This window comes from Pholcus phalangioides, unplaced genomic scaffold, assembly GCF_987345545.1.
Source record: "Pholcus phalangioides strain wild (caught in Gottingen) unplaced genomic scaffold, Ppha-v1.0 ptg000024l_1, whole genome shotgun sequence".
NCBI classification, from domain to species: Eukaryota; Metazoa; Arthropoda; class Arachnida; order Araneae; family Pholcidae; genus Pholcus; species Pholcus phalangioides.
Genome location: NW_028301616.1, coordinates 1,860,721 through 1,884,528, shown reverse-complemented (window position 1 = coordinate 1,884,528; position 23,808 = coordinate 1,860,721). Strand labels below are relative to the sequence as shown.

The 23,808-nt window shown below is 35.2% G+C and overlaps 1 protein-coding gene across 2 annotated transcripts in view; it reads left to right on the top strand.

The window, feature by feature from the left end:
• Window positions 1-15,400, top strand: part of LOC149068562 (uncharacterized) — a 99,298-nt gene extending 83,898 nt beyond the window's left edge. For both annotated transcript variants that reach the window (XM_089250318.1, XM_089250317.1), the window contains exons 14-23: window positions 94-291; window positions 854-1,024; window positions 2,968-3,066; window positions 6,121-6,210; window positions 6,455-6,569; window positions 6,728-6,846; window positions 9,111-9,224; window positions 9,336-9,484; window positions 10,310-10,478; window positions 14,975-15,400. In XM_089250318.1, coding sequence (XP_089106444.1) covers window positions 94-291; window positions 854-1,024; window positions 2,968-3,066; window positions 6,121-6,210; window positions 6,455-6,569; window positions 6,728-6,846; window positions 9,111-9,224; window positions 9,336-9,484; window positions 10,310-10,478; window positions 14,975-15,001 — 1,251 coding nt within the window. In that variant the 3' untranslated portion in view covers window positions 15,002-15,400. The remainder of the gene's footprint in view (window positions 1-93; window positions 292-853; window positions 1,025-2,967; window positions 3,067-6,120; window positions 6,211-6,454; window positions 6,570-6,727; window positions 6,847-9,110; window positions 9,225-9,335; window positions 9,485-10,309; window positions 10,479-14,974) is intronic.
• Window positions 15,401-23,808: the final 8,408 nt, after the last annotated feature.

Sequence of the window (23,808 nt, the reverse complement as noted above, 5' to 3'; positions counted from 1 at the left end):
TTGAAATCTTTCAGAAATAGCTCTTTTGTGTGTTTATTTCATTCTCGATTAGTTAAGGTATTCAAAAAGATTAACATTTGTATGTGCTAATAGGATCGCATGCTCAAGCTTCAGCAAGAAGGAAAATGTAACAACAGAGATAATGCATTCATAGCGGCAAAACTTATTGAGATGCAGTTCGAAGAGGAAGATGCTATCTTGGCATCCAAGCAGTGTACAAATGTTTATAATGCTGTGAAGTTTTTGACACAACTTTGCGAAATGTGCAGCTGCAGGCTTCCTATAAATCAGGTAAGGAATCGTAAAAAAAGTATTTTTTAGTTATTTTTTTGTAATGCTTCTATCGCAAAGGCAGGAAAGAGGCATTTTTTTTTTAAAATATATATATATTTGAAACTTTATTTAACATGATGAAATAGCACATAATAATGAAACAAATTCATCAAGAGATCCCATGGATCTGTACTGATGAACACGAAGTATCGATGAGTAATTGCAATGCAATTTCAAGGACAGAACAAACAAAAAAAAGGGGGGGGAAAGCTTGATAAATATATCGAAATAATTCTGTATCTGAGAGCAAGTATACAATTTTAGAATACAATACAGCATTTCAGATATACAGTATGCTTTCATATACATTATAAATGAAGATTATGGAATGCTAGAGTGATGCGAGAATTGTTTAGCGACTTCGACATGTGGAGGCAAACAGCAGGAAGTGTACTTAGACATTTATAAAATTCAATTTAGCACTCACTGATAGAGCTCTGTTTTTGTTGTTTTTTCTTATTGTTTTTCAAAAATGATCGTTGATGTTAGCTATTGAGAAAAGACGCCTTTCATTTTGTAGATGGCGTCTATGGTGCATTGCCCTCACAAAGCTTGTAAGGACTGTCTCAAAGCGTATTTTACATCTCTCATCTATGATAGAAGTATCTTCTCTTTACTCTGTCCAATTTGCCACAAACCTGACATCTCTGACCACAATATTCAAGATTACTTTAACCACCTTGATATGATGGTAAGTATGCCAATTGCTCTTTAACACCAGAAAATTTTTATTTACAAAATAATTGTATTTCCCAGTTTTTATTATAATGAAGAAAATTAAAAGAATTTGATCCCTTGAGTAGAATACTGTATTTATATATATTGTTTTTTTTTCTTAATAAACTTTCTTTCTTAATGTTTAAAAAAAAATTCATAAAAATTACAAAAAAGCTTCCATTTTCTCCATGGCAGATGTATTGACCAGAACTCATCTGGGACCCCTAAAGCAGAATGTTTTGCATTGTTCTGCAAGGAGCCTTCAGCCTACTCTAAATGTTCTGCAGTAACAATTCCTATAATAGTGTTTTCCACACTTTTTCTTGAAATTTTTCCAGAGATTGTTCGGTAGAAGCACTGATTATTCTGCAATGTATATCCCAGTTTTCAACACATTTTGATCTAAGACTTTAGTTAGTGGGGAAACCTGTTTTTACCAAGAAAGGGGTCCAGTATCGGCATGCTTAGGTACAACAAAATAACATGACCACTAAGTGCATTGATACTGCAATTTGATCTTGAACATTGAAGGTTATTTTTTAGATGCAGCTTAAATTTTCTTATTTGCATTTGCACTTTGAAAAATTCTTCTTGATAGCTGTTGATTTCTCAATTTTGATGATTTAATGATACTGTACTGTATCTCGGTACATTCAGCACGCGATCCCGCAGATCGATTTCTGGAGGTAAAATAAAAGGTAAGAGAATAAAATACGATAGTAAAAATGACGACTGAAAACTATTCCGCGGGGGACCTATGATAATGTTACAATACCTTATGATACTAATGTCTCCAATTTTAAGAAATTCACATTACCTTAGCATCATTTTAAAAATTCATTGCAAGCAGTCAACTAATAATATGAGAAAAAATTTGTAACTAAGGCAAATAACTATCAATTTTCTTTTTAATATGCATCAGTGCATATGTATTGTTGTAAAAGTGAGAATCAGCATGCTCTTGTATGGTCATAAGTCAATGTGACCAGTAGTGAGAATGTATTTTTATATTGTTTTTATATAAATATTTTAGGAGTGTGGAATGAATTAACACTCTCCGACTTTTCAAACACTGAAAATAAATGATAAATGAAATGAAAATTAGTTTTTGGAATTTGAACCTTCTTCATCAACACTAGATAACAGCACCACATAAGCCGTTCCATACTTTTGGCCCGTGTTTATTTTTTGAAAACCCCTAATTTTCGTAGCAATGGATTCAAATTTGCAAGATTCTTTTTGTTTTGGATATTAAAAATAATTCCTGGGAAAAAAAATTTCTATGTTATTTGGTTGGCTGGGGAGTACATTAATCTCTTTCTTCTGCATAAGTTTTAAGTTTTTATATTGAAGGCTTACGTGTAAAATCGAGTTTCGAATTCAAGGTGTGCTCTCTTTGGGCACACCCACAAAAATGAAAGAGTAAGTGCAGTCTTCACAAAATTATACCTGCGTACTCCTCTAGGCCTGAATAGATTGCCTACAAATCTTTTTTTGAAATTCCAACTTTAAAACTTTAAAGGGTAGCGTACTGGAAAGGGTTAACAAAATCTCCATTCATTTTTATTTTATATTGAAAAATATAATTTCATTTTTGCTAATGGTATTAATTTTGTAGGTTGAAAATTGCTGCACTTTGTATTATTCAAATTTCATTTTTGACAATTTCAAAAACAATCCAACCACAAAATTTCAAATTCCAACCTTTTTTTGTGCATTTGCCAAATAATATTTCTTAATGCATCCGTTTTCATTTTCATAATAAACTTGTGCTCAAAATGATAATAAGTTTTTTTTCTTTTTTCATGATATCTTTAATATTTTATATCTTGAAATTTTTTGTTATTTCTTGAAATGTTTTATATCTTGTCTTTTACTCAATTCATATCATGTAATAACGTAATAATTTTTTTACAGCTTAGGAACATTCTTGTGAAAGATGTTTATGATCTGTTCCAGAGAAAACTCAGAGATGAAGTTTTGACCAAAGATCCTAATTTTCATTGGTGTTCACAGGTACTCCTTCAGCTTGGATCATTTGATTTATTGAATTGTTCAACTAATACACTTATACTAGCTGTTACCCGGGCTTTGCTCGTGTGGATTTGGTAATCTGAAAATTACTCTGTGATGATCGCCACTCCATATGAGATTTGAAGGCCTCGTGACCCCCCCCCCCCCCAGGGCTGAATTTTCAGAAATCCCCTCTTAGTGGGTATCTACATCATAAAATATAATGCTGACCAAATTTCATATTTATAGCTTCAGGGGTTTCTGATTGGCGTGATTTCTCTATGTAACCTTTGAACACCCTTATGACCCTTTTAGGGGTCGAGTATCGAAAAGCCTGTTCTTAATTAGTCTCTATATCATGAAAAGAAACGTCTGACCAAATTTCATGACTATAGATTCAGCGGTTTCAGTGTGATTTCTCTAAGTAACCTTTGAACTTCTTTATGACCCCCCCCCCCTCCCAGGGGTAAAATTTAAAAAAAAACCACCTTAGTTAGTCTTTAAGTCATGAAATAAAATGACTCGCTAAATTCATTATTATAGCTATAGGGGTTTTTGCTTGGTAGGATTTGTCTATGTAACCTTTGAACCACCTTATAACTCACTTAGGGGTCGAATTTCAAAAAATTCCTTCTTATGAGTCTTTACGTCATAAACTACTCACCACAAATTTCATGGCTACAGATTCAGCGGTTTCAGCTTGGCAATGATGAATTAGTGAATCAGTCACGACATGTTTTTATATATCTATATCTATCTATATGTGATTCAGAAAAGATGGGAAGAACTTGAAGAAGTGATAGTACACACGAATAAAAACAATTGTCATCAAAGAATGCATGGTCTAACGTGAAACACAAATGCGCTAGCACGTTTCAAAACGCCGCCCCACAAATGTTAAAACGGCATTCCTGTTGAAATTTATTGGTAGAAAAAGAACACAGTGCATGCTAATGTAACCTGGAGAAGAAGAAGAAACCATAAGCAAATCTGCATCACAGTGAATAAAAGGCGGGGACACCAGCCCTGTCAAGTTATTCCAATCGTTCTAACAGTTGTAACGTTAGAACGGCCGAAAATTCAAGAACAAAACATACTGTTATAAAATCAACTTTTCCAGTAGAACAGTTCTATTGTATTGGTGTATGCCAGCGGTTCTCAACCGGTGCGCCGCGCACTCTCCAGGGGCTCCGCGGTCGTTCGAGGAAAATAAAAAAAACAGTAAAATTTAAAAAAATAATTGTAAATATTTTTAAATTGTAAAAATAAATCAGTAACTTTTATGAATAATTAAAAAATTAGCCTATAGGGCTCCGCCATATAATTTTTTACTTAAAAGGGCTCCGCGAGTCAAAAAAGGTTGAGAACCGCTGGTGTATGCTATCACCTCAAAGTTTTTCCCATCTTTTCTGAATCAGCCTGTAGATAACAAAAAACTATGGGTCTTGTATGCTAACTCTTCATTCCAGAAGTCTGCATATGTGGACCCTTAAGTTTAACGGTTTTAAATGATTCTTTTTTCAAGTAAAGACCTCAGAAATACATCTATGTACCTAACTGCAATGGTCCTACTACAGATATCGACCAAAATCAATAAATAAATTTTTTTTAATGAGATTTTGTAAGGGCATTTTGACATTCAATAAACACAAATCAATCAAAAAAAAATTTAATAGCCTGTTTTGGTTTATCGGTGAATAGGTTATTTGCCCACCTGGAGAACTGACAAGCAGCATTGCCCATTACCTCCGGGTGACATTTCTGGTGACGTTTTGCTTTGTTAATATGCAGGAAAGTCTAAAAATGCACTTTTTCCATTCACTATCTTTAGATTTCTAACACTGTCTTCTTGTAAATGCTTGGAGTTGATACTGCTGTGGCCAGGTGATCAAAGTCTGACATCAAAAGCATAATTTCTCTTACTTTATGAGAGTGTAAACATGGTCACTTCACTAGCAGTGTGCACAGACGAAGAACAAAGAACAGTGATCTGATTGTTCTGGTTGAAGGTGTCCGAAGAGTTGAAATTCAATGGAGGCTTATAACACTATACAGGGACATACACATGCAACTGGTACCACATACAAATAATAAAAAGCATGGTAAAAAGTGAAAGCATCCAAGATTGTTGAAGCAAAAAGAAATTTATGATTCAGCCTTCTATGGAAAAGATGGTACTAACCATTTTTTAGGACTCGTACAAAGGTCTACATTGGAAATACTACCTGGGAAAGAGACATTCGGCCAAAACAGCAAGATACAAGGATTCAACAATTTGAAGGTAGAAATGATTAGTTTTTCCATGCCTATGGGGGGGGGGAGCATTGTGGAAAACCATTCAAAACAGCAGTTTTCACATTGTCATAGGTATAAAAATTATGTCCTCCAAGATCCTGTTTCACTTTACCAAACAAATGTGACCAACACAGGTACAAGTTGTTGCTGTGTGGTGGTTATTTTGCAGCAGTCTTTTTTTTTTTAGCAAGTTCTTGATTTTGCCAGCAGTTTGGGGTTAATACGCTACAGAAGAATCTCAGTTAATTTGAATGACGAAATACACTTCTATGAATTGGAAGAGAAATGAATACCATGCCGGAAATTTCTGTGATTCACAATCACTGATTGAGATATTACATGCTCTCTGTGACAATAAAAATTTTGTGACAAATGTTGGTACAATTTAAACATTTACCCCCACAGAAAGCTATTTCCTCAATGCACCTCTGATTCAGAGTAAGACTTCAACTGATGCACTCTTACAAAAACGTCTAGCAAATATATATGAAATACCTAGATTGATATATAAGGCAGGGCTCTGTCTCTCCCAAAATAGGTACACATATTTTACATCCATGCCAAATAAAAACATTCTTATTGTAATGTGTTGTCATATAAAACACCAAGAGTGTAGCTTAGTTTTTGATTTGCTCATGTATATGCACACGAGAAGGTTCATTTTCATTAATTTATTTCTCAAAAATATGTATTTTTGGTACAAAATTTGAATAATATGTTGATTCCCTAATATTAATTATAATTAATAATATTGTATTCTAGTGCTCATCAGGTTTCATAGCAAGTCCTCGTTTAAAGAAATTGTACTGCCCTGATTGTTCCGCCATAACGTGCGCTCTTTGCCATCAAACTGTGAGTAGTTATTTTGTCATCAAATTATTGATCTGTTTGTACATCAATTAAACTAATATTATTAATCAAAAATTAAGAGAGACCAATTCCCCCTCCCCCCCTCCCATCATACTGATCAGTTTTGAACATCTGTGTTTAAAATGTGTATAGGAACATATAAAAATGTGTGTTTAGATTTCTTTGCAGACTTTATTATTTTTGACTTTATTAATGGTAATTTTCAAATTATTTTATTCCTATGTAGTGGGAGCTTGAACATGAAGGTGTCCATTGTGAGAGATTCCAGCAGTGGAAAGATATGCACACTCCCGAACCTCCACCAGCTGGGCTAGTCAAAGCATTAGCTGAAAGAGGAGTCAGTAAGTATTCTCAGCTCACGAAGACCATATATATATATATATATTTCAGACACAAAGGAAAATATATATATATATATATATATATATATTTTCCTTTGTGTCTGAAATTTTTACAATGTTGTTTCCCCCCCCCCCCCTTTTAATTTCTCTTAATGTAGCTTGCCCATCTTGTGGTATCAAGTATGCACATGCAAGTGGCGGATGTATGGATTACAAATGCACTCATTGTAATCTCAAATTTTGTTCTTTCTGTATGAAGCGATACAAGAAAGCAAAGGTTTGTGGCTCTTTTCAACCTTTTATATCTCTGATTGGAAATTGATTTGTTCTTGATATTCACATAAATATACCACTCATATCAAAATCTTGTACAGTAGAACCTTGATTATCCGATCACATTGGGACTGAAGCTTGTTAGGAAAATCGAAATGATGAAATTCAGCAACAAATTATAACCCCCTCCCTTTTCAACAAAACCGCGATAAGAACTGTTTTGTTGTCAAAAAAAGACACTCCTCCCTTTCATTAAGGCACACCCATAGGATTAAGATGAATTCATCAGATGAATAAAAAAGATGGCAGCTAAATCTGCTCAAATTCGTGCGTTTGTTTGCTTGTCAATATAACTACATAAACTGTACCCGTATCCACCCTACTAATATCAATAACTTACAGGTACAGTATATATAATTGTTTGGAAGTGGATTATTGTACAATAGAAGGAAGCTATTGAGTTGGGAGATAAGAGGATTCGAGTTGTAAGAAAATACCATCACTGACTATAGAAAACTGAGAATGAGTTAAATTGAAAAGGTGTTTAGTTGACCGAGTTGTTTGGATAAATGAGATTCTATTGTATTTGATATGCTTGGGGAGAGAGAGAGAGAGAGTGTCAGTGGATTCATTCAGGAGAGTTGTTCTTTGAATTATTTTGTATAATTAAGGTTCTACTGTACTGCTATCTAAATTGCAGTAGCATATTTTGCTTTCACTTGAATGCTCATTCCTACCACCTGGATAAAAAAAAATTCTGGGAAGAACAATGCTATATTATGCAAAGTTATTTTCCTCCAGCATGTATTAAATTCGTAAATTGTTTGAAAATTCATAAAAATTGAAGGAATTGGTATTAAAGGCAGCTTGCGAAAAAGTTATCCTCATGAAGGAGGATTTTTTTGGTACAGAAAAAAAATTTAGTTAAATTTTTTGTTGATAGATGGCAATGTGCAAAAGCAAATCATAGATTTTGATGGAAGAACCTTTCTTCAATCTCATCTGTGTACTAAACAGTCGCAAAGCTTCAGCTGTTGATCGATTCATGGCTGAGGTAGAAAGACTTGACCAATATTGACCAATAATGCTTTATCCATCAATATCAACATTAAAATGAAAACCTTATGTAAGCACCAGTAACAGGAAAATTCAGAAATAAGCTGTTAATCATACACCCTACATTTGATAGGACTCCGAGTTGCTTTTATTCCCAGTGATTTTCTTTTGCGCAGTGCCCTTTATTGACAATAATTTGAACTAAATTTTTTTTTGGTACCGGTACCAACAACCCCCCCCCCCCCCCCCCCATCGGAAATAACAATTTGTTTATTTCCGATGTTTACTGGCACGATTTCGTATCACGCCTGGACAACCTTGACCGTGATGTTCCACATTAGAACAGCTTTGAATGCATAAAATTGTAAAACTGTTGCCATCAAGTAGGACTTGGTTGTTCTCAGTTTCAAGAAATACAAATGAGGTGGTGGAGCTGTATTTTATGTTTTACTAAATTACGCTTGTGCATGAGACATGTTTGTCACAGGAAATAGATTGGAGGATTGGCCAACCAAGTCTTCTCGTTGAGGTTCACTTAAAAACAATGGCGCGAAGATCAGTAGTGATAATTTCTTGTCTTGCAGATAGAACTTTGATGTCATATTGTTTTCTAGTTTGTTGTGTTTGTTAATTTCCAAATACAAATACAACGCCACAACAGGCAAAATGCCCAATGATGTGGCTGATAAAAAGATGCCCATAAAAATATGGATGTCATATATTTAAAAAATACAGCAACCCAATTAAAAATGCAATTAACCCAAATTATAAACAGTATATACACATGATAAAATATTAATTTTCATAATAGAACGACCAAGGAATGATAGGTAGAATGTGTTAATGAATTTGTTACACCCTTCTTAACTCATTAACGACAACTTTGATTTTTTTTAAAACAAATAATAATGAGTGGAACCACTTCCACCATTTATTGGCAAAGAAAAAACTTAAAATTTAGAATGGCAAATTTTCTTACTAACTGGCGTTAATGGGTTAAGAGTAACATTTTTGCACACCGCATTCTAATTCTAACTGCAAACTAATTCTTTCAATTTTTATGAATTTTTAAACTATTTGCAAATTTATGGAACATCCTTCATTTCAATCAATATTATTGATTTTTATCCTTTATTTAAAATCGATATTTTCTATAGGATGACTGAGCATTGTTACTGTTATTCATTATGCTGTTCCTCCCCTTCAAATTAGGAATGTCAAGTATTACCAGTTTGTGGAAATTTGGGGACGCATTGTCATCATGCGAAAAACTGCTTGTTTTTCTTTAGAGATAGTGAAGCCTCTCAGCTACAGCAAATCTTATCAGTAAGCGGTGTTCAATAATTCTTATTCAACATTTTATGTTATCATCTTGACTTGATGATTCAATTATAACCCATACTTTTATTATTGGTGATTACTTTTTTATTTCTCCAGGAGAAACAGGTTTCATTCTTGAAAATTCCGCCACCAGATCAAATCGTAAAAAGCAGATGCCAAGTGCGTGAGCAGAAACACGTACATGGTGCTATCAATGAGGACAGATGTGGTCGGGATATTGAACCATATATGGCAGGTCTTTGCAAGTAAGTTATTCAGTTCATTGATGAGAATCACATATTTAAATAGTTAGTATGAACATATTATGCTAGAGCGTACATGCTAAACCCATGGCCCTCTGAGTCATCTGATGTGGCCCGCAACTTGAAATCTAATTTTTTAGATTTAGATTAGATTATGCAAATACAAAATCAGAGGCCACAACAAGCAAATTATCCAACAAGGTGGCTGGCACATAAAAATAAATAAGATGAACCAAGTGAAAAATGCATTTTTGTGACCAACTGCACATTTACAGATCACTCAGGTGATCTGTGACATGTTTAAAAACTACTTGAGTGACCTGCAGAGTAATTTCAGATCACTTAAGCTGCCCACTAAACATTTACAGATCACCTAAGCAGACCGCAGCAGACTTACAGGTCACTCAATTGTTCTGTCATATTTATATATCATTTAAGTAGCCTGTGATGCAGTTCTACATTGCTTAAGTGATCTGCAGCACTGTTCCACATTACTTAAATGACCTGCGACATGTTTTCAAACATGGCCCGCACTCTCCTAAAAGTTGAACACCCTTGTGGTAGAGAGTACCACCAACAGAGCTATTCCCCCAATTTTGATCAAAAAATCTGGCTGGAATTTGATAATTGAACTGCAACGCGTGTGATTTCTGTGCTCTTTGAAGATTCCATCCAGATATTGCTTTCTATTGCCTGATTGAAAAAATAATAATTTGGGGGCAAAAACTAAAGTGTGTAATATACTTATTGAAAACCCTTCATCGCTTTTAATGACAAAATGCTAAACTATGTTGTGCTTACTGATTGTAAATTTCTCTTTTGTTGAAGAACCCATTATATGGAATATCTTTGCGAGTTGATGAGGAAGAACAAAATTAGTCCATTGCCTGCAATGACGACTCTAGAGCTGCAGTTTGTGATGCGTAAAGGAAGAATATTCATTCCGGAAAAAGTGAAGGGTGAAAGTTGCGATGAATATCATTCAAGATTACTTAAGGTATGCTTTAAACACATGGATTTAGACATATTTTCATTCCTTTTGTATGTAGGGTGGCCAGATATCCCGGTTTTACAGTTACGGAAACGTATTGGCATCGCACACAGACAAATTATGGTATCTTTTATCTAGGACAAGTCCCTATTTTTTGCTAATAAATCCACTGTCCTAAAAAGCTGTACAAAGCTACCATTTCCTACGCCCCTGGCTTTATTGCGAACAGGTAATTTTAGCTATTGTCATGTGAAATTTGCCAAAGGGAAAGATTTTTCATGTTCTGGTTTTATGGGGGACGTCCAGAAAGTAAAGAATGATTGCGCCCGGCGCCGATCCCCCAACCACCGCGAGCGCATGCGCTCCAGTTAGCTCCTTCCCTTGCTTTAGTGTGAGCCGAATTTTGTTGCCAAATATCGTGTGTCTTTGTTCTGTAACCTTTCAAAATGGCTGCGCCCATCGACAATCCCACCAAATGTGAAGGGCTATTCATTTTCTGAATGCACAAAATGTTGGACCTATCGAAATTTGTAGGCAAATAAAGAATGTTTATGGTGATAGTGCAATGAATGAGCCTTCAGTGAGGAAATGGTGCATAATGTGCATAACCAGTGTGCACGACGACGATAAGAAAGATTGGGAGGCCATCATTTGTTACGGATGAGTTGAAAGCAAAATTTAGGAAAACCGGCATTTCACTTTAAGCACATTACACGAATCTTTCCCACAAATTTCATGATCGCTTTTACATGAAATAGTGACAGATCACCTTGGCTACAAAAAAATGTGTGCTTGGTGGGTGCCGAAGAATTTGACTAATGTCTATTAGACGAAACGGATAGAAGCAGCCCTTGAATTTTTGACCTAATATCACAATGATGGTGACGAATTTGTTGACTGTATTGTAATGGGAGATGAAACTTGGGCTTCTTACAAGACTCCTGAAGACAGGCATCAGTCTATGGAGTGGCATCACACAAACTCATCCTCAAAAGCTAGAAAAGAAAAACCAAATTGCATCATCAGAAAATTGATGGCAACAGTTTTTTTCGACCGAAAGGGTTTGATCCACGTGGAGTTTATGCCAAGAGAAGTCACAATAAACTCAGAGGCATATTGTGAAACTCTTGAAAGACTTAGCCACGCCATCCAAAACAAGAGACGTGGAATGTTGTTGGCAAAGGTGGTTTTGATTCATGACAATGCGTGGCCTCAGGTATCAGCACAAACATAGTGAGAACTTCAGCGTCTTAAGTGGAAAATCTTTGGACATCTTCCTTACAGCCCTGACTTGGCACCAAGTTCACTTATTTGCAAAACTAAAGGAATGTTTGGTGGAAAACAGTTCGCAAACGAGGAAGACCTCAAACTAGAAGTGACATCCTGGCTCAAATCTTTGGCGGTAGAAGTGTATAACATAGGAACTGAAAAATTGGTCCCATGTTATTACAATAAGTGCATTGACAGCTATGGTGACTCCATTGGAAAATAGAGTAAGGTACCCTGACTTTGTAAATAAAGTTTTGTGTTGATATCTTTCGTTTTTATTTAGTTATGCCTATGGTTAGTTATGTTACTTTCTGGAGACCTACTAATTATGTTACTTTCTGGAAGACCTCCGTACTAAGAAATTTTTATTATGTCCTGGTTTTTATCAACAAATTTTCACAATTTGTCCTGGTTTTTCAGTTGCGTGATCTGGTTACAGTGTTTGGATGTCATATCAATAAAAAAATTATTGCATACATTTGTTCATCTTAAAATTTATTCCATCTATATCCTGCTATTGGTGTTTTTGAAAGTCACTGCATGGCCGTGTGGTCATAGTGGCAGACTCGCATCATGATGGGGGCTTATCACATTGGGCTTTGTACTCAACTAGTGGAATAGTGGTGGGTAGCTGAAGTTGGTTTTGGTTCCCAACTTTGAGGTGTGAATGCGAGCTGATCTTCCCATTACAATGTGTGGCCACAGATAGCAACAGATTTACAACAGTACAAATATTTAATCAATGTACCGTAGAGCATCGATTATCGGAATACCGATCAGCCGAAACATCGGTTAACCAAAAGCGTTCCGGTCTGCAAATGTGATGCTGTCTTTATATAAAACATTTGCAAGATTTAGCAGCAAAAAAAAAAAAAGTTTTGGCTCAGAAGTAAAAGAAAATTTTGGACTTCTCTTCCTAAATTTTAGGCCTACTTTAATGGCTATTTTGAACTTGTCAAACTAGGTTAGTCAGTTCTCTGTGTTATTTGTAAGACTTGTGATAATGTGCAGTTTTGTGTTTAATATCAGTTTCTTTGTTTCATATTGCTCCTATGACACTGGTACAGTTTTTTTCCGTAGATGATCGGTTATCCGAAAAATCAGTTATCCAAACACCCCCAGTCATTTCAGATAATAGATGCCCTACTTTGCTTCACTCATAATTTAAAAATAGATGGCAACACTAAAAATTCACGCACAATACTAGATACGAACAAATGTATGAGACAAATATGAAAGGAATTTTTTAAAAACACAAAGTAGGAATTTTTCATTTATGAAAGTAAAATCATCAAGTCATTCATCATTTCATTCCCTTTGGATAAAAAGTGACATCATGCTAGCCATCATCAATTATCGTTAAGTCGATGATTATTGTCAAAGAGCAGGGTAAATTACCTGTCATTACTACACTCAAATCAAAATCATACCAAAATTGCCATCAGATCAGAAAACAGGTTACACAAATTAACCCATTAAAGGTGACTGATTTTTTGAAATAAGAAAAACACTGAGTGGGAACCACTCCCACCATTTACTGGCAAAGAAAAAAAATTAAAATTTTGAATGGCAAATTTTCTTACCAACCGACATTAATGGGTTAAACTGGTCATCCATCTAGGAGGGACACAAATCATCTTTTGATTTGTCGATTTGAGGTGGGACTGATGATTTCTGATTTGCAAATTTTGTGTTCACTTTGCCAAAATGGAACATTTCTGTTTGGGCATGGTAGACCAGGTTGATAAGATACTTGCCTAAAGTACCAGAGGTTGTTTAGAGGTGTCGCGAGTTTGATACCTGGTTCGTCCGTGCAAGGGTACAACAGAAATGGTGGCATGACCACAGAAAAATATTGCTACCTCGGGGAGTCCCACACTGAGCGATTAGTGCACCAACCCCTAGGTGAGTATATAAAAAGACTGCCGTTTGGAATCGGCAATAAGTTGTAGTTGCCAGAGAGAGTCTAATTAGTCCTTGTGTGCAGAAAATGGCCGAGGTGTGACAAAAATGATCAAATGAACATTTCTATTTCATTTGAAGCAGTAACAACAATTTACTTCATGCATGTGACATTATTTTGGAGGGAAAAAACAAGGAATTTTCTGGATAAATTCTTGGGAAATAATTTTTTCCCCCAAGTAGGGATTTTTTTAAATTTACGATCAAAATTCTGAAGATATAAGAATTTTTTGGAGCCAGTGGAATGGAGTAGAAATTCTTGGAACGAGACTTGACAACAGTCTTAACCAATACGCATCTAGATGCATGATTCACGCATCAAAATTCAATTTTACTCTTGCAAATTTCATTGAGGAACAAAAATACTCCTTTTAGTTTTAGGTGTAATTGTTTTTAATAGTTTGTTTTTTTCATAAAAGAAATGAGACTTCTCTTTTTACGAAACTACCCTTTAAAATTTTTGAGGAGATTGAAAAATTATACTCTCTCTCTTCCAAATTATTGTTTTTTGGACAACACTGCTTGGCACCTATCTGATATTACAGGTATATATGAATATGCAGCTATCTTTAAGCAGCATTGCCAAGATATTTCGTCGAGATCCTTAAAGGCCTCTTGCTTTAGCATTGTCAAGCCTGTTAAGTTAATTTTTCTCAATGGAACCTACATTCCTTAGTTTGCACCTATTGGAAATCAGAAAAAATCCTACTTCATCGAAAAAACGATGTAGAATTTTTAAAGGGTTTAGTAATTCCCTTTGCTATTTCACCCGTCATGAGTTACCTTATGTTTTTATACTTGTACATAACCAGTGGGATGAGTAAGATTTCCCTTAAAAACAAGGGTGGCTCAAGAAAAAATTTCTACCCATGTGGGACCTACTTTTGGCACCCTCCTACCACTCTTTTTTGGTTGACAAAGCTTGTTCACCCTTTCAGTTCTTTTAGACTTTTTTTGGAGACAAGGTGCCAAATCCGAGAATCTGATTTGCCACATGTAGTTACAGGGCCAAAAAGCCATTCCTACTTGAATAACTGGGCTACTCAATTGGCTGTATTCACAGACAGAGTTTAAACTACAATCACAGGTTAAAGGATTAGTGATCAACACACATTGCTTAAAATCCTCAATTTAACCAATCCTTTCACCTGTGATTGCAGTTTAAACTGTGTGTTAAGATTTCAAAAACTTGAGTGGTTTTTATTTTTGATAATATAAAAAAGTTGTAAACCTGTTTTTTATTCATATAAAATTATCTTTTTTTTCAATAGGAGATTAATAAGTATTTACCATCTTGAAATACAGCATCGGCGAACAGAACGCAAAGATTTGAATCGCTCCGAAAACAAAGTGATTTTTTTGAATTTTTTTTTACTCAAAAGGATGTATCGCACATTGTATATTAATGAATTGAACTGTAAATATTGAATACGTAGTAGGTAAAAGCTATTTAAAAGACTATATAGTTCTAGATGTTCAGTTGTGTGTAAAGAAGATTCGCTGCAAGTGTTTTTTTTAAAAATAGAGATATAGATTTGGAACTGCTGCATATAGAGAGGAATTACACGATATGTATATTTGGAGGACAGTAAGCACCTTTGCTTCTACCATAAACTTAATCGGGTTGTTTTGCGTGTGTATCTGTTTCCACAAATTACTACTGTGATTTATTTTAATAAAATTATTTTAAAAACTGACGCATTGATGGTTTTCATTTCACCGGAAAAGTCTAAGAACATCTATTAAGTATTGAACGAAACGTTTCTGAACCCAAGGACCAGTAAAATGTGTGAAAACAATTTGACGAGCCACTTGTGTCCTGTATTACGGGATTACATTCCTGTATTTTTAGTTTTTCCGAATTTTTTTATTCCTTTTGTCCCATTTTTCAAACCATGTGTATTTGTGAATTCAGTAATGTTCACTAAAATCACGAACAGCATTTTCATAACTAATCATGGTAATTATGGATATAAAATCACGGTTTCGGATTCAACCTTCTTTTCAGCGATTTTTAGTGAAGTTGGGGATTTCGGTGACATATGGCAACATTTTTGATGCACAAATTTTGTCGCTCTTCTCCCATTCTATTCCAATGTCCTTGACTTCACTACCCTGTGCTATAACCTGCTTTTAGCCTCCTCCCCCACATACACTCCTACAAGTGTACCCGTCTCTCTAAAGTTACTGTTTTAATCACCCACATGCTTGCACACTGTTTTGGTTATTCACATACTACTTCACCACTCACCAACTTCGGCCATATCACTATAATGCAAGTTACTGCCATTAATGAGTTGGAAATGAAGGCGCCATCTATGTGTTCGCCTCAAGCTCATTAGGGAAAAATTTTATCTATCCTTCCCTTGGTTTGAACCTGGGACCTGATGCCACCTTTCATGGTGGTAGACAAGCATTACCACTACGCCACTCGGGTGGTCACTCACTGATCTGCCCCCCCCCCGCTCTAGATCACTCGTTTGGTCATTCACATGCTTGCTCATGCTCTAAGTCACTCTTTTGCTCATTAATGTGCTTGCAAACTGTCTAGGTCACTGACCTAGCCCCTTGTTGTCTGAGCAGAGCATAGGCGAGGATTGACTTGGAAGTCTGTGGGGGGGGGGGCACGATGATGATGTCAATTCATCTATACATTAGATCAGTCGACTCCACGTTTGACTATGGGGGGCAATGCCCCCTGTATCCCCGCCAATGGGGCAGAGGTGGGGTTTATATTGAGGGTTATACATATTTCACTGCCCTTCTCTTATTCTACTTTCTCAACCATTCATTCCTCAAATTTGCCCTCTTTGAGCTTGCTGGCTTTGGGCTATAGCCCTCCCCTTTAAATATGCCACTGGTAACATCCTGTATTTTACCATACTTATAAGATCCTGGTTCCTCTCTTATCTTTCTTACGTTTTTTCCAGAGTTCACCTCGATATGGTAGCATATTAGGGACCCTGTAATGTTGAAGCAGAGGTTAAAGGGTGAAATTTGTGGCCCCTCTGGTCCATCACCCGGGGCACTAGACCCACCTGCTTCCTCCCTAGTTGCGATCCTGCACCTTGGCATATCCAAAAAAATATTTGTTTTCTTGTTTGTATAAAGTATTTGTTAAATTAAATATACAGGGTGGGCAAAAGAGTTCTGGGCACATTTTAAAAACTGATACAAAATCAATCAATATCAAGTGCATTTTGCACCCAAGTTCTTTTAAAAATGAATAGTAATAAAAAGTTAAAATTTTCACTCATGACGCTTCATCACGAAAAGCTAGGTATGAAATGTGACACAGAGTGCATAATTGACATTTATTGGATTTGCATTGCATATATAAATCAATATCATTTCAATACAAGCACTCTTTTCAGCTCAGGCTGCATGTAAACGAGTGAAAGTGTGCTCAATATTTGAATATAGTTTTATGCAACAGAAATCCTAATAAACATTAACTATGCACTGTTTGTGTCACTTTTTTTTTCAATACAGCGCCACCCATAAGTGATGTAATTTTTTTTTTTTTGTTAAGAAAATGTAGGCGACAAGTATTTTAGAACGTTTAATGCAAATTGAACAATTTTTTAAATGTGTCCAGAACTTTTGTATTCCACCCAGGCCTATCATTTAAACTTTTTGGTCAGATTTGCAATATTTCACCAGCATTCCTTGGGGGATTCATTCATTTACCAAAAATTATGCATTCGATCGGTAATGTTGGTTTTTTATTTGTACATTGTGTAATCATATTTGTATGAAGAAAATTTTGCAACATCTATTTTAATTATGGCAAAATCTGTTTCGTGTGTGGAAGCATCACAAACTAATAAACTGGTTAAATAAAAGGAACAGAGGTTATAACTTTTTTTTATGTATTTATCAAATTCACAGACTTCAATTATGAATTAGATATAATCGCTGGTAAAAGTGATGAACACATTAAAAATTCAAGTTCACTGAGGTGATAGTTGATTGAGCATAATCACTGATTTTCCATTTTTCTTGTTACACACACTTATGGGTGAAAAATACTTTGCAGCGAACTACAGTCAATTCCGCTTATAACGTTTTTCAAAAAGCGATCTAAAATGCTGTAAGCGGGAAATCTCTTAATGAGAATTACTTGAAGTTCAGACCACGAAAATAAGTCGTACTAAGAGGAAAAATATTATAAACGGCATCGACTATTTCAAAAACATTTGGCATTTTTTCTAGTGATAAAAAAATAGTTTAACAGTGACGTGAATAAAGCTCCTATGCACTTAAGGAAGGGGGTAAAAGAGAACAGGGGTAGAAAAAACAAAATTAAGAAAGGCTTGGTTGTGCATAAATGTCGCCAAATCTTAGGATTCTAGTACCCATCATTATCATGTTCCATTTTGTGGTTTATCAATATCAGTAACAGGTCCCTTCACAGGTGCTGGGAATTTCAAGGGGTTAGTTAACTTGTGAAGAAAGAATGGCGATAGGATCAAGAACTTGCTACTGATAGCAAGTGTTTTAGAAAAGTTTTTCGCAAGAGATTGCATTTCAAGTGTGACTCGGTCCACAGCCTGTATTGCTACATTTCCCATACCTAAAATGGATAACTGAAAGCAGGTATTGATTCTATTGAAAATGAACGAAATTTTGATAACTGTTAGAAGAACAAAATATCGTGTTTGGAATGCACATGACAATGATAAAGAGATAAATGAGGAAAAAAAAAGTCAGAGACATCTGCAAAAGTTTTAGAAGGGCTAGAGATTCTTTGTAATTTTTACAACTACTAGTCGTCAGAGGTGCTTCATGATTTTGCTATCTGTGAGCTACACAAATTTTCTGTCGCTCTTCTCCCATTCTAGTCTAATTTTTTTGACTATTTCCTCAAATTCTCCACCCTGTGCTATGACCCACACCTGCAAGTACACCTGTGTCTCTAAGTTAGTTACTCTTTTAGTCATTCACATGTCTTGCACATGCTTTAGGTCACTCTTTTGGTTGCTCACTGACATAGTTTCTTGCTTTATGGGTCACTCTTTTGCTCATTTACACATGACCTAGGTCACTCACTGACCTAGTCCCTAGCTGACTGGAAAGAGGCGGATTTATTGAGGGTTATTCAAATTTTGCCACCCTTCTCATTTTCTAATTTCTCGCCCCTCTGGACTATAGCCTGCTGCCCCCCCCCCTCTGTAAATACGCCACTGCCAGTCATATGAATTGAAAAGACAGCTTTCCAGGATAGATGGCAACAAAGAGTGTCCAATTTCAAGTTATGGTTTTAATAAATAATATATCTTATGTTCTGAGAATAAAACCAATATCTATATTAAAACTTACTGCACTTGCTCCTGTCAATTCTCAATTCAGAAATTTTGTGAGTGCATTTTTGCTGATTTTCATTTATGATGCGCCTCTTTCATTCATGTGTCTTTTTTTTCTCTTGCAACGATGCGTGAGAGATTACTGTATCACTTCTCATTGTATTAGTCATCTCCGAGAAAAATTTAGAAAAACTCTGGCTTTATTTAATCATTTTTTACCTGGTCTCATAGTTTTTTCCCCACCACAAACAGTATCTGTATCCATTCACAAAATGCCAGCCTCGTTCTTGAATTTTCAAACGACACAAAACAAATATTCAAGGAAGAATTTTTTTATTACGAACAAGTTCATTAGTTTGAAAAAAAAATGTTTTTTCACCCTTCAAAGAAACAGCATTTGTACCATCAAGAAGAACATGCAATTATTATTAAAATGATTGCTCACACAGCGGGCAATTATTTGATTTTCTTTTTTCCGTGCATGCACGAGGAAACACTCATGCATATTATTCTCTCAAAAAAACATTTTCACTCAATTCATTATTTTTCTATACTGTTTAGGGACCCCCTGGTTTTCCTATTACACAAACACACGTAAATATCAATGACAGGAAAGAAAAGCTACCTAACATTTTTTTTTTAATCCTTTATACCAGGGGTGCACAACCTCTGGCCCACAGCCTTCTGTAGAAAAGTATCAATACATATAAAACAATAAATAACTAGGCTGACCATATTTCCTTGATAAAAGTATGGCAAATTAATATCCATATGGGATATTACCAATTATTGCAAAAAAAACTTTGTAAGTTGCAAATTAGAGTAAAAAAGTTGTCAAAGGCAAGCAAAAATGTCAGATGCAGCCAAAAAATTGTCAAAGACCAATTACAACCACAATTATTGTCAAAGACAAAGTTGCCAATTATAGCCAAAAAAAACTACCAAAGGCAAGTAAACTTGCCATCTACTTCTAAGATTGCTGGAAAATCACCAATGGTGGGAAAGAAAAGGCTACCGGAAGTAGCAATGGGTAAAAAATTCACCAAATAAAAATTAGCCTATGTTTGACAAATATATGTGAAATGAATGTATTATATGACCGTAATTAATTTTGATTGAGTCATAATTATCATATAATCTATAAGTCATAAAAAATACCAATTTTTTATTTAAAAAATTCAACTAAACCTTGTTGAAAGAATGGGATATTTTCAAAAAAAAGTTGGGACAGCCAAAAATACAGGTCATATGGACCGCACACTGAAAAGGTCGTGCACCCCCTGCTTTACAAAAACCGGTATGAAATGAATTATAATAATAACGTCCACACAATCGCAACGAGCTAATTTACAATTTAGACTGGAAAAAAATCTATTATACACACCAAAGAAAACAAATTCTCTACCAAACAATTATTAACTCAAATAATATATATATATCAACGGGAAAATTTACCGGAAAGAAATAAACTAAAATATGAACACATAATACACATTTGCAGTTCTCCGCCACTTGCAAATCAACACACATTTGATTACCATGCAGACACGAAATAAACATACATAAAACAAAATTTTGATGTTCAAATCAAGGATTAAAAAATTTTTTTTTGCGACACCGATTTTTCCCATAAACCAACTGAAAACAGAATAAACTTTGATGTAAAATTAAATACATTTTTTGATTATTTTTTATTTTCAAATATTTTTTCGAACTCAAAAATCCACCGGTATTAAAAAAATAATTTACACACGCTCGTTTCTTAAACAGAAAAAAAAAAAAATTGCACTGAATGTAAGTAATATAAAATATATCTGAAAAGAAATTTTCTTGACCAATCGGTTACAGTTTTGATAAACTATTCAACCACAGCAATTCGTTGAAATGCTTCTTCAATTTTGAAGGATCTTACATGTTTTCCAATTTAAAAAAAAGTGAAAACCAAGTTATTCAATGTTCAGTTTGTATTTCAGAATGGATCTAAGCGTTCGCAATTCAGAGCAGCATTTTTCAACCAGTGCTCCACAGAACTATAGAAGACTTTACAAGAGGTTACTGGAGTAGTAATAATAAATAGTAATGAACAGTAAGGGCATAGTTATGTATATAGGTAAGGTAGTTCCGGGATAAGGATCCGTGGTCTATTACAATTTAATTCTCCCGAAGTTTCATTCACATGTGCAGAGAAAATTTCCAGTTGTTTGAGTGTGAAGTCAAGGGGATCTTTTGTTCAGAGACAACTGAAACCAAGGTTTTCTTTCAAACAATCACAAATTTGGTCCACCACTATGGGCAATTTCACTACCGAATGAGTTGTGCTAAAAGTTTGGACGTGTACCTAACAATGAGTGCATATCTAGTGTTGTGCATAAATTTTTTTGTGCTGCCATTTACTTTTAGAACTATGAGTGTGAATGAAGTGTAAAGATTGAATATCTGTACCATTACAGGCCTGTTGCTCTCTGTGGCAAAACTTATGAATTGGCTTGTATTCATGCTTTGATGTTGATACCGGCTTCCGGTGTGAAACGAAGGTTAGAGCTGTACTGGCATTCATAGGGAGATCTGGAAGGTCAAGAATCAGATTCCAATAGCTCTTCAGCCTAGAACTATCCTCTTGTAAAGACACTGGCTGTGCAAGCCTTCATTCAGCCATGGGTTCTAGCTGTATAGGGTGCCTTTGAACATTTAGTCTTCCTTCCCCATGGCCCCCCACAAGAGTGAAACTAACAGGGGTCCTAGGTCCACGCCCCTCTTTACATTGTAAGGGTTCCCGAGACTCCCGCAGATAAAGGGTGTGTGGAAGGGGTGACAAATACCCCTTTCCCACAAAAAAGTTGTATTACTAGCATAGGTGGGAGGGTGGAGGGTAAAAAATCCATCCATCCCCTCGTTCGAAAAGACTATATCTGCTTATGCCGAGGCCATAGATACTATTTTGAAGGTTCTGTTAGGACAAAAGGGCTGAGAAATGTACACTTAGTGAAATACAAATTCTCATATCTTGAGTATTCCTTGCAATAAAAATTCACTTGAACGAGTCAAAAAAGTTTCAGAATGTTGGCATGGTTTGAAGCACTCTAAAAAAAGAACTGAATATTGCGATTGATGTCATGCTGATTGTGAATTACTTAGTTTTAAGCAAAGATGAATATACAGCATTTACAAATTTCTGAGAGTTTGAATCAAGCTATAATGCACTTGAAGCAACTCAGAGAATTTGTTTTGTGAAAAGCAAAGGTCAAGTTGATCACGATAAGCAATCAAACAATTTTGATGTTTGCACGAACCTCTAAGGCAGTGGTTCCCAACTTTTTTTTGCCATGCCCCACCTTGGAATCTTGTAAAATCCTGATGCCTCCCATTAAAGAGAAACGTGTGGGGGAACACGACTATCGAAAATTGAAGGAAAATCTGTAAAAAAAATTAAATTATTGAATGAAAATTCTTTAAACGCTGTGTTTCAATCTATTTGAAACATTTTTTGAAGTTTAAAAACTCAAAATTTCCTTGGATTCTCTGTGCTCCCTCCTCAAAAAGTTCCTACTTACGTCTCTGTCTCCCTTTTTGTAAAGTATACAGCACTGTGACATTTATACACCTTTCGATAACGTATGGTACAGAAATTTTGTCCGCTAATGAGGATGGTCCCTTAATGGATATCAAAATACACAGAGACTCATCTACGTAATTTAAAAAAAAAAGGTGTCCATTATCGGGAGGTGTTCAATAATAGAAAAATTTATTGCAGTTATTATTTGAAAAAGGCTCTTCTATATCCACACGTGGAGGAAACCCAAAAAACTATTAATCTAGTCTAAAGTAGAAGTTTTCAACCTCTGGAGCAATGCCCGGGCCAAAAATAAAATTTCCATGAAGCCCAATGGCCAACAAGCCACAATGTGGTATTTCTCAATCTCCTTGCACATATCTGTTCACACAGTGCCATCTTAACGGGTAGAGTCAAGGGCTTTGAGTCAAATCGGGAGCCCTACACGCACACATTATTGGAGAATTATTTCATTTATTCCGAGATCATTATTTTTAAATGGAAAAATTTTCATTATTTCTGAAAGAATTTCTTTCATTAAATACAATTTTTCCTTAATTCTCAAATTATTTCTTACTCACTAATATGAATTGACATTCATTCTGAAATTATTTTCCCAGTAAATACGTATTTTTCATTAATTTTGAGAAATTTTTTCATCAAATATGAATTGTCACAAATTTTGATTGCTCCGACTAAAAAATCACATTGCCTCCACCCCCCCCCCCCCATATTGGGAAACAGGGTTCACAGGTCAAGTGCGCCGAAAAACTGAATTCTGAGCCAGGTTAATGGAACAAATAGCACTCCTATATCACCAAGTTTGCTCTAAATTTTACAATTCCAGTTTTATTCAGTACCTCACCACAGGAAAATATTGTGAAACTTTTGACTCATTCTAGTGTTACCATGCATGCCAAAGTGAAATATTAAAATATTTTATCTCATGCTAGCAAAGCGACAGATTCACACAAGTTTGACCAAATGCTGCCACCGATTGATCAAAAAGACATCAGATTACATTTTTCAGGAAACTCTATTTCATTCCATTTTACAGAGTTTTCTTTTTTTCAAATCATTTGATTTGCAAAAACCAGTAACACAACATAAACACTACTCCATTTACAGAAAGCTGTGGAACTTGCAGAGATATAGTCTTTCCAATTAAGAATTTGCTTCAAAAACTGGACACTAATGAAGCTTCTTTCAAGGTGATATGCATCTTGCGTTTGAAGCACTCTAAAAAAAG